We start from the raw sequence: 15,296 nt of genomic DNA, 5'->3' as shown, positions 1-15,296 counted from the left end.
TAACTCAACACCAACACTTCTCATGACCATAATATTGAGTACCAGTGTAATTTCTTCCAAAGGATTCCATATTCTTTTTATTTCGACTATGTCTTACATGACCCTGAAGGACACATAACATTCAATGTTCAATCTAATACTCCCTTGAACAGTGAATGCATTTTCAGTGTCATGATTCGTAGAAGAATCTCAAAAGCTAATCTTTCAATAAACATAAAATAATTTTCTCAGGACTCCCCCAATTAGATTTTATATATCAAAGGAACAAAAACAGGAAAACTGAACATAGAGTCAAATGATGATCACGAAAGAATGCAGAACATGACAGAAGGGATGTTTTGGACCCACAAAAAAAAGTCCTTCCAAGGCTGATGGCATAGAGCTTGCAGAGCTTGAGAGAATAAGATCAGGGTGGGGATGCTCCCTTTTGGAAGTGGGAGTTGTATAAAGGAATAATGATGATGAAACCATTTCATATGAACCTCTTTTATTCAGAAATCTGCAGGGAGACCTCCTCCCAGGAGCCTCATGCCAACAAAGTGTTGTCTGTGCTGTAGAGTGGCAGTAGAGTTCAAGATCCACCAAGCCTGGGATTCTAACTGTCCCTACACCTTACCTGTCTCCTGAGAAGCCTGTATGCAGGACAAGAAGCAACAGTTAGAACCAGACATGGAGCAACGGACTGGTTCCAAATTGAGAAAGGAGTACCTCAAGGCTGTATATTGTCATCTGCTTATTTAACTTCTATGCAGAATACACCACGCAAATGTCAGGCTGGATGAAGCACAAGCTGGAATCAAGATTGCTGGGAGAAATATCAACAACTTCGGATATGCAGATGATACCACTTTAATGGCCAAAAGTGAAGAGGAATTTAAGAGCCTCTTGATGAAGGTGAAAGAGGAGAGTGAAAAAGCTGGCTTAAAACTCAACATTCAAAAAACTAAGATCATGGCATCTGGTCCCATCATGTCATGGCAAATAGGTGGGGAAACAATGGAAATCGTGACAGACTTAATTTTCTTGGGCTCCCAAATCACTGCAGATGGTGACTGCAGCCATGAAATTAAAAGATGCTTGTTCCTTGGAAGAAAAGCTATGAAAAACCTAGACAGAGAATTAAAAAGCAGAGACATTACTTTGCCAACAAAGGTCAGTATAGTCAAAACTATGGTTTTTCCAGTAGTCATGTATGGATGTGAGAGTTGGACAATAAAAAAGGCTGAGCACCAAAGAATCGATGCCTTCCAACTATGGTGTTGGAGAAGACTCTCGAGAGTCCCTTGAACAGCAAGGAGATCAAACCAATCAATCCTAAAGAAAATCAACCCTGAATATTCATCAGGAGGACTGATGCTGAAACTCCAATACTTTGGCCACCTGATGTGAAGAGCCTATTCATTGCAAAAGATCCTGATGCTGGGAAAGATTGAGGGCAAGAGGAGAAGGGAGTGACAGAGGATGAGATGGTTGGATGGCACCACGGAGTCAATGGACATGAGTCTGAATAAATTCCAAAAGACAGTGAAGGACAGGGAAGCCTGGCGTGCTGCAGTTCATGGGGCTGCAAATAGTCAGACATGATTTAGGGACTGAACAATAACAACAGCCTGCTCATAACTTGCAAGAGATTTAGAACTTGATGCTGCATTGGCAACAAGGACAAGGCTAGAGTTTGAATGAAAAGGAGAGACAGTGAAGACCCCATGATAAGGAGTATCAGGGACCTAAGACACAGGGAGATACACAGGGAGACAGTAGGAGGACTCAGGGTCATCACACAGTTGGAGTGTGGTCTCATTGCCATAGATTTACATGAGCATCTGCTGTATTCAGATCGAAATGTCACCCCAGAGAAGGACAGGAAGAGGGAAAAGGAAAACCATAAAAAAACTAAGTCCTTATCCAAGTGACTAAGCTTTGAGCTGGATTGTGAAAATGGGAAACAAATTCCCCAAACTTGTCCCTTTCCAAAGAAGTACTCAGTTGACTAAGTTTAACAGAATGAGTTCAAATCAACTGTTTCCTCTAGGCAGGCTGGGGGCTCAAGAACAATGTTAGGTTTAGCTGTTGAAAAGAAAGTGACCTCTTGCTTCTCAGTCGTTTGTGACTGTCCAGTTTGTATTACTCAATCATGAACACTGTCCCTGCACTCAAAGAGCTCAACACCAGAAATGGACACGTGAGTAATAAGAGTGGCAGGTGGAAGTGGAGTATGCCCAGGGGTATGGTGGCACTGAAGAGGGAAGGGTGGCTTCTGCCATGCCAGGGTGGAGAGGAAACAGTCTGGAACTCTTCCCGGAGGATGTAACACATACAATGATTCTGAAGGACAAAGGAGCTTCTGGCAGGTGAACAGGAAGAAGAGCACCCTTGGAAAAGGGACATCATGTGCAAGGAAGGGAGCACAGAAGAATGAGGTGGGTTGGGAGTGCTCCTATTTGCCGGTCCATTTACGTGCGTGCATGTGTCTCTGTCTGTGTGTCTGAATTCTACGTACTCTGCCACTGTTGGGACAAAGGGACAGAATCTAGCACAGAGAGATGGAGAAGTAGAAAGGGGGACAGGGAATGCAGGCGTGCCCTGCCAAAGTGTGTGGACTTTATGCATACGTATTACGATACCATAATATACCATTGGATAGGAGTGGTAAGCTAGCAACAGGTTTTAGACAGGTCTGTTCAGATTTCTAGAAAGACCTTGGTAGCAGACTGGAGGGTGGACAGAACAGGAAGACACAGGCAGCTGGACACTTGTCAGGAGATATTGAAGCAATCAAGAGAAGCAAGGTCAATAAGTCAAGAGTCCTGAGGACAAAGAATCAGGGACAGATACAGAGTGGGTGTTGGGGGGTGGTGCTTTTATAAGACAGCATTGACAGGAATTTTGGACCAGTTGGATAGAGAAAGTTAAGAAGAGACAGAGTCTAGGGATCTTGTGAGAATATCAATAAAGTTCTTTGATCCCCTAAAGCCAAAGCAGTAATCGACATGCAAAGCACTGCCACACCTTCATCAGAACCACTTCTCGGTCTGGCTTCCGTCTCAGGGAGGCACATGCTTTATTGAATTGCAAGTGCACTATTAAAATTCTACCCAGAGAATATTTAAATTAAATACTGGGTGATGATCCAAGCTAACTCAACCCTGGAATTTTCCCCTGAAACCTCATTTTAGTCTCTCTCCTGCCCTACTTTCAATCTGGCCATTTCTGCAACAAGAGCCTGTTTGGTGGCATTTTAGATGGGTAGCCAACTTACAAACTTTCTTCATAGCTCTAGAACCTACGGATAGATTAAAAGCAGCCATTTTGTCAGCAGGATCAAAACTCAGCTGTGGATTTAAGAACAACAATAGAATCTGACTCAGTTGGTGCCTTTTGTTCACTAAATGTCAGAGTTTAAGAGCTGTCTGATTTCTTGTGCCTCAAAGAAACATATAATTAAACTGCTCAGGGTACCTTTAGAGGAAGCAGTCCTGTGAAGTTGATAAGCTCACTAGCAAGGTTTTAAAGGGCAGCCTGTGGGTTACAGGGAAAGGATTTAGGGTACTTGGATATAAAAAAGGAAAGCGGGTACACACTGACAATTGTCTAATCAGAGTAAATATTCAGTGAAATGGACTGAACACTTTAAAAGCATGACAAGGGAACTATATTTAAATGCATCAAATAATATAATCCTCTTAAAGCTGTAAGGAGGCAGCCAAGCTTCCTACCTCACCCACTCCTGAGGGTTGGCACCTGCAGCCTTTTATTCCCACCCACGCTGCCAGCCATCAGACTCAAATACAGAGGTAGGTCTGCACCCCTGAGTTCCTCCCTACGCCCTCAGCGTTCAGGAAATGTGGCAGCTGGATGCATCTTGAATTTAATGAGCGTTTTGCTCCAAAGCAAGAAAAACAGAAAAATCATTTACATTCCACATCTATTTTCCAAAACATCGTTGAATATTGATTCAATCACAGTATGTGCATTTGCTAAGATGGTCGTAATTTCAAGCAATAAAATGTTCCTTGCTCCATAAGCCATCAACTTTCCTCCACATTATTAAAGAGTGACCCATGCAACACAATCACCAGACCTTTATTCTAGCTGAAACTCTAACCTTCAAGTAGCTCCTGTACAGGCAAGTTGATTTGCCCTAAGAGGACAGAATTAGGAGGAATTTCTTTTCAGTGCTCTTTTGTTCAGTGGACTTGATCTTTCAAGGGTGTTAGGTTCTACAGAGGGCATAAAGCAAAAGGCAAGGATTATCAAAAGTACTCTTGAAGATGCCTTAGGGAGCACCATGTCAGACAATGTCCACCTCTCAGGAAGGCCAAGCAACATAGTTTTCCTCCACAGCACTGGGAGACATGTGTTTATTTTACTGATACAAAGTAAAGTCACTGTCTTGCCCCTAGAAGAATGAAAACAATGTCACTTGAAACCGTGGAGTTCCAGTAAGGGTGGGCTGGGAGGAAGATGCTCATACTACGAGAGGCAGGAGGGCCCCAAGACCCCCACCTCCTGTTTCAGCCTCTCTCCAGAGCACGTCGTAGATTCGGTGAGTAGGCAGAATCACTCCAACACTTCAGCTTCTCAGGCCCTCTTGTTTTTGCTGAATAAAAATAGCACATGAATATAGGGTGCAACTCAGCTGCATTTCAAAGTTCTTACCTTCTCCACTCCCAAATGTTCTGTACTTTCCTTCTGACCCCCAGGCATTCCAATGACTCTCATTCTAGGATCCAGCCAGAAACTGCCCTTGGAGTCAGGGTTCTGTGCTCCAGGGCTTTCTAACCATCTCTGGCCAATCAAAACATGGTTCAGACCATCAGAGTTCCACTATGACCCTGACTTGTTAACATGATAACCTTGACTCATGCCACAATATCAGTGGGTGAAAATGCTTTAAGGTGTTAACTTGCAATGATAGTGGGCTTAGACTGGACTTTCTAGGGCCTTACATAAATAAATGCAAAATCTGAACAGAGGTATCATTTCCCCCTACTTTGGCTTAGATACTGAACTTACACATAGATCTTTGAGAGGAAAAACAGGTTAAAAATAATTCTTTCATTTGGTTTTAAAATATAAGTACTTTTTTAGTTTACATTGTCACTAGCACTCTAAATGCTCAACTATTTCTTTTAAGTTGAACATATTATTTGAGCAGAAGTAGTATTTACCAGTGGAAAGTTTTACACCAAAGGAAAACAAAAAATATGTATATTTCATGTCTTAGCAAATACTAGGCATTTTGTCTGAATATGGAGCTTTTTTTAAAGTTCTAATTTCTTATTATATTTCATTTAGGTGAGAGATAATAAAACTTGTAGATTTTCTGAATTTAACATTAACTAGGATAAAACTTATTCACAAATTATCCAAAAGATTATTATGTATGTTTTTGTCTCCATATCTTTCTCCTCTAGTAGTTGTCTGTCACTGAGGAAAGCTTTGGTTTGCTTTCTGGTAACAATTAGTAATTAATTTCAGAAATGACATTTTTATTTGCTTTTGTTTTCAGAGTTGTGCTGATTTAGGAGGGTTATTAATAACATTTTTCTGTCCTCAAGAATTGCTCTGTGGAATAGCTTCTCATGGTTCCTTTCATCATATTCAGCAAGGAAACAGCAAAGGCAATATAAATTTAATCTCAATATACAGGATGAAGGGAGCAATATTAAACAGATCATAATTTTATTGTGCAAGTTTCCTAAAGCACTCATTAAAAAGCTATAGGCAGTGCAACATAGTCAAGGTACTGTGTGGACTGTCATTATCTTCCAGCAGAGTGTGTGTGTGTGTTTGTGTGTGTGTGTGTGTGTAATCAGGAACTGCTGCCATTTCAACCAGAGATCCAAAGTCTATTTCCCAGACCTGACAGAGAGCACCATGGGCAGCAGCGACATAGAAAGGGAGAGAAGCGAAGTGCGATCCTTCTCTAGTTCTGCCGTATAACTGGTTATGGGACAGTAAGCAGGCCACTCCTTCTCTGGGTCTCTTTTCCTCAACTGAACACTAGGAGAGTGACCTGAAGGAAGGCTGAGGTCCCTGCCAGCTCTAGGAGTTCAGGAATCTGTATCTATAAGCATACTGGAGGCACTGGACACAGCTAACCCAGGAGCCTGGCATGGTTGGCCTATTCCTAGACAGAAAAGACTGAGGATATCTGGTTCCCCGTGCCATCAGCTTTGGCATGGACCAACACAACCTGCAAAAGGTATAATATCTGCATACTGTATTGCTGAGGCATGAATAATTCAGTGTGCCAGGGCAACCTCATTATCTGTGCTTAGTCACCCAGAAAAAGCAAGAGACAGTCCACGGGGGAGTATTTGCACAAGGCTCAGGTCACAGTTCTGAGCTCCTTCTCATCTTTCAAGACCAGGTGCGGCCCTTTCTGGCTGCCTTGGTTGTGCCTGAGGGGCTAACGTTCAGTCACTCCTCATGGGGAAGAGCACTTGTCCTCCAGGTGGTGGCAGGTCTGAGCAGCCTACCTACCCACCTGGTCAAATGGAGGGAGGGACAGTCCCTCTTCAAGCTCTGGAAAACCCCTGGAAGGTCCAGTTTTCCATATCTGAATGCAAAGTCTTTTTAAGTCGGGGTAAAATGAAAGGAAACTAGGACTTCTTGGTCACTGTACTTATATTATTAAATGATAATCAGGTTTAAAACACTGAGGTCTTACAGAGTTTAAGAATATAACCCTAGAGACACTGCTGCTGCTGCTGCTGCTAAGTCGCTTCAGTCGTGTCCGACCCTGTGCGACCCCATAGATGGCAGCCCACCAGGCTCCCCCATCCCTGGGATTCTCCAGGCAAGAACACTGGAGTGTGTTGCCATTTCCTTCTCCAATGCATGAAAGTGAAAAGTGAAAGTGAAGTCGCTCAGTTGTGTCCAACTACAGCCTACCAGGCTCTTCCATCCATGGGAATTTCCAGGCAACAGTACTAGAAATTATTATTTCAGAGACCCTAGAAATATTACTTTTCATATTATGTGAGAATAAGCATTTAAAAATTAATGTTATTAATATTCTAGAGCTTTGTAAGCAGGATAAATCTGTAATATTCCCAGGGAAGGAGTGGGGGATAATAAAATCCTAAAGATGATACTGTAAGAACATACTATGTGATGTAACCAGTCAACTAAACAGACAAAGATGATTTCTAAAAACCAAAATCCCTTACATCTTTATATTCTGAAGAGTGCAACTAGTGTGACAGAAATGTTCCTTACAGATTATCCCATCTGAATACAACAGATGAATTTCTCATACATGGTTGCTATGGCATCCAATATATATTTTCTCATGACCAAGCCCTCCTAGAGCCAGATGGGAGGTTTTCGACAAAAGAACCCAGACAGTGAATCCAGGACTGACCTCCCCTTTGTTGCTTCTCTCTTAGAGCTTTCACACATGTCCCCACGCTCATGGATCACACATGTGACCTCAGGCACGGAGGCTGGTTCAGAGGGGTGGAGTCTAGGACAGACGAGGGTGGGCCTTGTGAGCATGAGGCAATACAACAGACCTGTCCTAATATACTGATTTCACATGCTGTCACTGCGTTGTTGCCATGTTAGTCCCATGGAGGAACTGTATTTGTAGGGAATGGACTCTTTTGCACCCAGTTACATACATTCATTTCCATTAACAAGGGAGAGAGAAGGGCAAGACTATAGTGGATACAGTGATGCTGGCTTCAGACTGTCTCTTCAAAGCAGATGTGGCCAGGAATATCAGATGCTCCCTGCTCCCAAGTATCAGAGGCACCTCTCACCAGGAATTGTGCCTAGCTACAGGGAACCTCCTCCCCCAAGGCCACATGCCCGCCCAGGGTGGCATGTACCCAGTGATTGGTTGATGCAAAGATAAAATACAGGACGACCCTACAAGAGCATCCCAGGTCTTCTTCTCCCTGAGGATGGGCTGAGGCCTCTGTTGCAACTACACTGATGTTTCCTGTCTCCCTTGTCCAATCCCACCTTTCGTCCAGGTCTAGCCCCAAGAAGAGGAACTCTCCAATAACCTTCCATTAACAACTGTCAGAGTTTATTTTCAGAAAATCCAACCTGAGATGAGGATTAATGACCATGAATGGGCTGATTCAAATTTGGCGAGCAAGTAAACCTTGGGTTAACAACTTTTGAAAATGAGCTGCAATCCATTGGAACACGTTTTCTGTGAAATTTTCCCAGCCTGGAGTAGAAAATAACCTTTTCCAACTGTATTCTTATATCCATTGTATTAGAAAAAAAGATTATTAAAACCTCAGAAGCAGAGAAACATGCACATTTTCAGCACACAGCCTACCTGTAAAACGTAGAGAATACCACATCTGGTAAGGTACCTGTGATATGCAGGAGAGATCATTTCCCCTAAATGGGCATCTTATAGTATCTAGGCAATAACGTGTCTGCTCACCCTTGGTGAGCTGTCTGAATCGATGGTCATCTAATGGGAGCCTCTTACCTCCAGAACCAGCCACAGCTGTCCTCCCACACAGTGATCCGCTTTGTAAAACATTCCGTAAAACTTTACAACATTGGGATGATTCGGGAGAAACTGCAAAATGTTGTATTCTGCCTCAATCTCTTCATCCATATCCTATATAGGGTAAAAAAAAAATGCATGCTGAATTCAGTATAATGTGTGAGGTAAGGTACAGGACTGATACCATGATCAGGTAACCCCTTAACAAAGCATATTTAGTCTGCATTTTTTACGTCATCATTACCATATCTTGAAAACACCTAACAATGAACATGTAGATACCAACTAAAGCCTTCCAATTGTTATATCAGTAAAATGTCTTCATTATATATCTTTAAGAATAATATCATAAATATCCTTTTAAAATTTAAAAATGTCTGAATTTTCAAAGCAATTAAAGAGAAGTAGTGCAAAGGGATCCAACCAGGGTACAACACTTATAACCTCACTGTGCTAAACAGTGGACAGCATTGTAAGCTCAGTGTTTAGTGCTCTGATGGATGCCAGGCTACGATGACTGAACACCACACGTCTGGGCCACTTTGTGACTTACAGAGAGACCAGACTCTGTGTAAACCCAAAACATCACTCTTTACAAGAGAATAACTGTCGAAGAGCCCTGGGGACTAAAATCAAAACAGTAGTAAAATGGACAAGAGAAAATCATCTAGAAAATCATGAAAGGAACTTTTGACTCCAAACGAAGTCCCTTCATTCAGATGGGCCGGACTTCCCTGGTGGCTGAGACAGTAAAGTGTCTGCCTACAGTGTGGGAGACCCGGGTTCAAGCCCTGGGTTGGGAAGATCCCCTGGAAAAGGAAATGGCAACCCATTCCAGTATTCTTGCCTGGGAAATCCCATGGATGGAGAATCCTGGTAGGCTTTGTGACCCCCAGTCCATGGGGTCACAAAGAGTCAGACACGACTTCATGTCACTTCACTTCATTCAGATGGGCCAGGGAGTCATAACTCATTTTGGGATATCATGTCAAGTTTCAGTATCTCTAGAAAATCACCCCCAGAATCAAGAAAGAAGTTGAAAACTCAGTGTGCATGAAACCCTATATTGTGGTTACTTACACTGATTGGATCTAGAATTTTTACTGCGGCCAGGCTCCCATCTCTCTTATTAGTCACCTTGTAGACCTTGCCATAGGTGCCTTTACCTATGGTCTCTATAATTTCCCAGGTATCTGTGGGATCTGGAAGCGATTCAAGTCCAAGCATCATGGTGTTGTAATGAAACAATCCATACAGATGTCTCCTGGTGGGAGGAAAAGTTTGTTATGAGCAACAGATCACAGGATTAGTGTCAATGGGCTTTTGAAACAAGAATATTTTTATTTCTTAACCAGCAATCTTGTAGTACTTTCCTTTTTGTACTGTCCGCTTGTACTTTAAGTAGATTTTTTTAAAAGAGATTTGAAGCCTCTTTAAGAAATGGGAGTAGAGGATATAGGGTGGGCTGCATGGCTCTGGAAGATCTTTAAAAACACAATTCTAAAAGGGGAGATTATATTCACACTGAAGGAGGGAGGAAAAGGGCCAAAGAGGATGTCCAGTCATGACCAGACAATCTCATTCTAGGTTGCTAGTAGTGGCTGCTGATGCCAGGAAAAAATCTGAAAGTCTCAGGTCTGAGATCTTTACAGCCAAATTATGTAACCTTGACCAGGTCTCTCTGATGGTCACTAGAAACTAGCATCCAGCCTCTGTGTGCAAAGTCTGGGCTGTTAGGAAGGAGGATCTGGTGCCTCTACAAAGCCCTCTGTCCCTGTCCTTTCAGAAAGCTTATGTTAAATCTTCCAGGACTCCCTTGAGTCTCGAAAGGCTGGCTCAAGAGTTAATGATTAGGAAATGTGAAGATATAGAAACAAAGAAGAGCTATTGGGCCAAGAAACTGGTAACAACTTAGACTATAAATCCGCCACATAGCAGAAACACTAAACTCCCAGTTCACTGAAAGATATGGATAAAAGCCTGACACACATTTCTGAATTGTTTCTACAGGAAGAAGACTGCAAACAGATGAAAACTGCTGACCACAAGAACAGAGATTCTAGACTGTTTGAAACTAGAAAGCTGATGATGCTTGCAACTTCACCTTGATGCCAACCAATCTGAGATGCTTGTGTACAAGTTGATCACACACCCTCCCTTACACCGGCTTTAAAAGTCCTTCCCCAAAGCCATCAGGGAGTTCAGGTCTTTGGGGCATCGGCTGTCTATTCTCTTTGCCTGATGCCCTGCAGAAAATATCGAACTTTCTTTCACCACACCCCGCTGTCGGTGGATTGGCTTTGGTGTGAGAGGGTAAGAGAACCTAAATTGGGTCTGGTAATAGCATCAGTCAGTGCACAGTATCCATTGTCATCCAGGTCTTAGGTCCTACAAGGATTAGCCAAGCCCAGACCCCGTCCACATAGCAACAGCCTACTGTGGAAATCATACTGAATGGCTAACCAGAAGCTGCAAGCTCACCCCACCTTAGCAGTAGTCTATTTAATAAGGACTTGGCCCTGTAAAGTTTAAGTACTTTAAAGTACCAGCAGCAAGCCTGGCAGGCAAACAAAGTCACTCTAGACTGGTCCCATGAAAAAGCCCCTTCAAATATAGTTACTCCAAGGCTGGAAGAGGGGTCTCAACCCCAGGCTGCTTCTAACCTCAGGAAAGGGGCCATTAGACTCCAACAGGAACAACCACAGCATCCAGTCCCCAGGTGTCCACCTGGAGTGAGCCCTTCTGCCTCATGCTGGGCAATCCAATTTCTACTTCTAATTATCTTCCAGACTGCATTCCCTCAAGACACAGCCTTTTGACTTGGAACAAAAATTCACTTTTCATCCTTACCCTTTCTGATGGGGACATTTCAAAGATATTGAAAACCATTACCAAAACCAAACAAAATCCCACTATCTGTGGTATTGATACTGGGAGGGAGTCTGTCTTTCCAGAGTCCACCTGGCAGGAATTTTATGCTCTGAAGGGGTCTCCAACCAGCACCTTGAGAGCCCAGGCCAGGGTCACCCTGGGCTGAGACAATGACCCTAAAAGGTCAGGGGGTCAAACAACTCCTGATTTTCATCTTCTGGTTTCAAGATTCTAATGAACTCTAAGCTTTCCCCTTGGCCAGTGTTTCCCAAAATCCACCTTTCTCAGCACATGTTTCACAATTCTTGCCATATATGTATGTTACCTGTGCTATTAGCTACTAATTTAAATTACTTGCTTTTTTACATAAATAGATGTCTTATGTTTTTTTAAATTTTTTTGTTGCCCACAGACTGCTGGGAGAAATATCAACAACCTCAGATATACAGATAACACCACCCTAATGGCAAAGAATGAAGAGGAACTAAAGAGCCTCTTGATGAAAGTGAAAGAAGAACAGGAAAAAGCTGGCTTAAAATTCAACATTCAGAAAACTAAGATCATGGCATCTGATCCCATCACTTCATGGCAAATAGATGAGGAAACAAAGGAAACTGACAGATTTTTATTTCTTGGGCTCCAAAATCACTATGGGAGGTAACTGCAGCCATGAAATTAAAAGACAATTGCTCCTTGAAAGAAAAGCTATGACAAACTTAGACAGTATGCTAGAAAGCAGAGACATCACTTTGCCAACAAAGATCCATGTAGTCAAAGCTATGGTTTTTCCAGTAGTCACGTACCGATGTGAGAGTTGGACCATAAAGAAGGCTGAGCACCAAAGAATTGATGCTTTTGAACTGTGGTGTTGGAGAAGACTCTTGAGAGTCCCTTGGACAGCAAGGAGATCAAACCAGTCAATCCTAAAGGAAATCAACCCTGAATATTCATTGGAAGGACTGATGCTGAAGCTGAAGCTCCAATACTTTGGCCACCTGATGTGAAGAGCTGACTCATTGGAAAAGACCCTGATGCTGGGAAAGACTACACGCAGGAGAAGGAGATGACAGAGGATGAGATGGTTGAATGGCATCACCAATTCAATGGACATGAGTTTGTGCAAACCCCAGGGAAGCCTGGTGTGCTGCAGTCCATGGTGTCACAAAGAGCTGGACATGACTGAGCCACTGAACAACAATAACAACATGGCATGTAGGATCTTAGTTCCTTGACCAGGGATCAAACCCACACCCCAGGCAATGGAAGTCTGGAGTCTTAATCACTGGGAGGTCCCATATATATCTTTTAAAGGCACTTCATATCCTACCCTAAATCATTTGCCCTATATCAAAATTAACTGTGAAAATATGATTATACTAAAAACAACAGTTGTTCAAGTACAGTCAAAGATTACTGCCCCTGTTCTTTTGGGGAAAAGAAGGAGATCATGGAGTGATAGGATAGAGTTAAAGATTAGCACAAACTTTTCCCTTAATCTCATCAGAAGACATGAAAAAGAATTAGCAAGTGAACGATTTTGTCCCTATGTAAATCACTGTCCTTTATTGCAAGATCCTCAAAACCTCTGAACACCTTGGGAACTGCTCTTCGGCTCAGCTTCTACAAAAGCGAAAGGCAGGATCAACTGAGGATGTTGATTAAGGCCAGACAAGTGGGGATGGGGAAGGTAATGAGATGTGCTTCCTGGAGAGAAGAATCTGGCCCATCAGCATGGGTAGAATTACTTTATACTCACCAGGACAGGCCCTGTTTCTCCACTTGCATCTGGGCTCAGCGCCACTGACACAGAGGTGCTGAGCCAAAATGCCTGCATGATCCAGGCCCTGCCCTGCCTAGCCCCAAGATTTGCCTAGCAACGCATCTCTCTTGGCCTCAGTTTCCTCATTGGCATGGTGGGGCTGCTTCTGCCACCCACTTCACATTGTGGCTATGAGTCTAAGAGGATGAAGACAGAATGAGGTGAACGTGGTGAGTGCTCGACCAGTGACAGTTGCCATCACAAAGGCACAGCAGAGGCAGCACAGCTTCCTGTTCTGTTTTATTTTACCCTCAGCCACAAACCAAATGAGAACCAAATTTGTCTGCTCCAATCAGTTATCAGTTTCCAACAAACGGCATGAATTTGGTGTGCGCAAATGAAATGAAATCATAGCCCATGGCAGTGGGAGAGGACCCTGGAGGCCCTTGAATCAAGTGGTTTCCTGATGATTTGGGGCCATGACACCCTTTTGTTAAATTAAATCTTACTTAGGATGCTGATGGATAAGCTGAGAGAAGCAGTGCCCTTCTGGCTGAGGGAGGCTGGGGAAGCGGGAGCCTGCACTGCCTCCCATGAGGGACCAGAGGGAGCACCAGCCCCCTGGTCTGCTTGTAGCTGCTGGGTTCAGCACTGCGAGTCCTGTAGCCTGGGAAACCTCAGAACTAGGCAAACCAAGAGAGTCTGTCACCCTAGAATCTGGGATCTTCTCCAAGCACTATTAGAAAATCCCTGATTAAGTAACCTCCACCACCACCATCTCATCCCCTATTAGGCTTAAACTGTAACTTCCCCACACCCCAATTCATATGACTGTATGTGTGTATGTGTTAGTCTCAGTCGTGTCTGACTCTTTGCAACCCCATGGACTGTAGTCCACCAGGCTCCTCTGTCCATGGGATTTCCCAGGCAAGAATACTGATGTGAGTTGCCATGTCCTTCTCAGAGCATCTTCCCGACCCAGGGATCGAACGTGGGTCTCTTGCATTGCAGATGGATTATTTACTGTCTGAGCCACCAGGAAAGCCTGCCCCAATTCATATATGGTGAAGTCCTAATCTCCAGTACTTCAGAATGTATTTGGAGATAGAGCCTTTAAAGAGGTAATCAAGGTAAAATGAGGTTATGGGGCAAAGGGGTGGGAGGAAGTTAATCCATACGACCAGTGTCCTTTAAAAAAGAGATTAGGGCACAGACACACGGAAGAAAGACTCTGTAACAGAGGGAAGATGGTCATCCTCAAGCCATGGAGAGAGCCCTCAGAAGGAACCAACTTTGCCAACATCTTGGTTTGGACTACTAGCCTCCCGAACTTTGAAGAAATAAATTTCTGTTGTTTAAGCCACCCAGTCTGTGGTACTTTGGTATAGGAGTCCTACCTAGTTAACTAATGGGTTTCCCTGGTGGCTCAGTTGGTAAAGAATCTGCCTGCAATGCAGGAGACCTGGGTTCGATCCCTGGGTTGGAAAGATCCCTTGGAAGAGGAAATGGCAACTTACTCCAGTATTCTTGCCTGGAAAATTCGATGGACAGAGGAACCTGGCAGGCTACAGTTCACGGGGTTGCAAAGAGTCAGACTTGACTAAGCACTTGCGCGAGCGTGTGCACACATGCACACACACACACTAATTTACAGACAAAACTTAAGTCCAGGTTGGTGACAGGACTGTGTCGGGGCAGTACAGGAATGGGAATCCAGGCTTTCCTAAGCCCACGTAATAGAATTAAGGGAATCCTCTGATTAGCAATGGTTCTTTCTGACTAACTGCACCAAATACTGAACAGCTCTGTGAGGGAGATGCTTCCCACATGGAAGCCAAACGCGTCACAGACCTAATAGACAGCGCTCTCTGCGCTCTGCAAAACAAGAAAAATTCACCAGAGGGAATCATCTACAGTCGACACCAGTAATGGGTGAGCGGGAGGCAGACCCCCAGGTTCCACTGCCACGCCCGTCATGTTGATCTGGACATTCATTCACAGACAGGGTTAAATAAAGGTGCAGCAGAACAGGCACACATTAATAGGCTTGCCAGTCTGCTGTCTTTAAAATCAATACCCGACTCTATAAACTCTCTGATGATTGATTAAACAGCCAGCCCAAACAGTGGCTGCTTATACAGCCCATAAAGGTGGTGATAATCTGCTTGGGGAGGCAGCCCT

The 15,296-nt window shown here is 43.6% G+C and overlaps 1 protein-coding gene across 1 annotated transcript in view; it reads right to left on the bottom strand.

The window, feature by feature from the left end:
* Positions 1-15,092, bottom strand: part of MYO3B (myosin IIIB) — a 422,856-nt gene extending 407,764 nt beyond the window's left edge. The window contains 3 exon segments of the mRNA XM_040227940.1: positions 8,465-8,599; positions 9,566-9,749; positions 15,013-15,092. Coding sequence (XP_040083874.1) covers positions 8,465-8,599; positions 9,566-9,749; positions 15,013-15,092 — 399 coding nt within the window.
* Positions 15,093-15,296: the final 204 nt, after the last annotated feature.

This window comes from Oryx dammah, unplaced genomic scaffold (genome assembly GCF_014754425.2).
Source record: "Oryx dammah isolate SB20612 unplaced genomic scaffold, SCBI_Odam_1.1 HiC_scaffold_27, whole genome shotgun sequence".
In the NCBI taxonomy this organism is placed as follows: domain Eukaryota; kingdom Metazoa; phylum Chordata; class Mammalia; order Artiodactyla; family Bovidae; genus Oryx; species Oryx dammah.
Note: the sequence above shows the minus strand (reverse complement) of the source record. Positions and strands in the feature narration are given on the sequence as shown.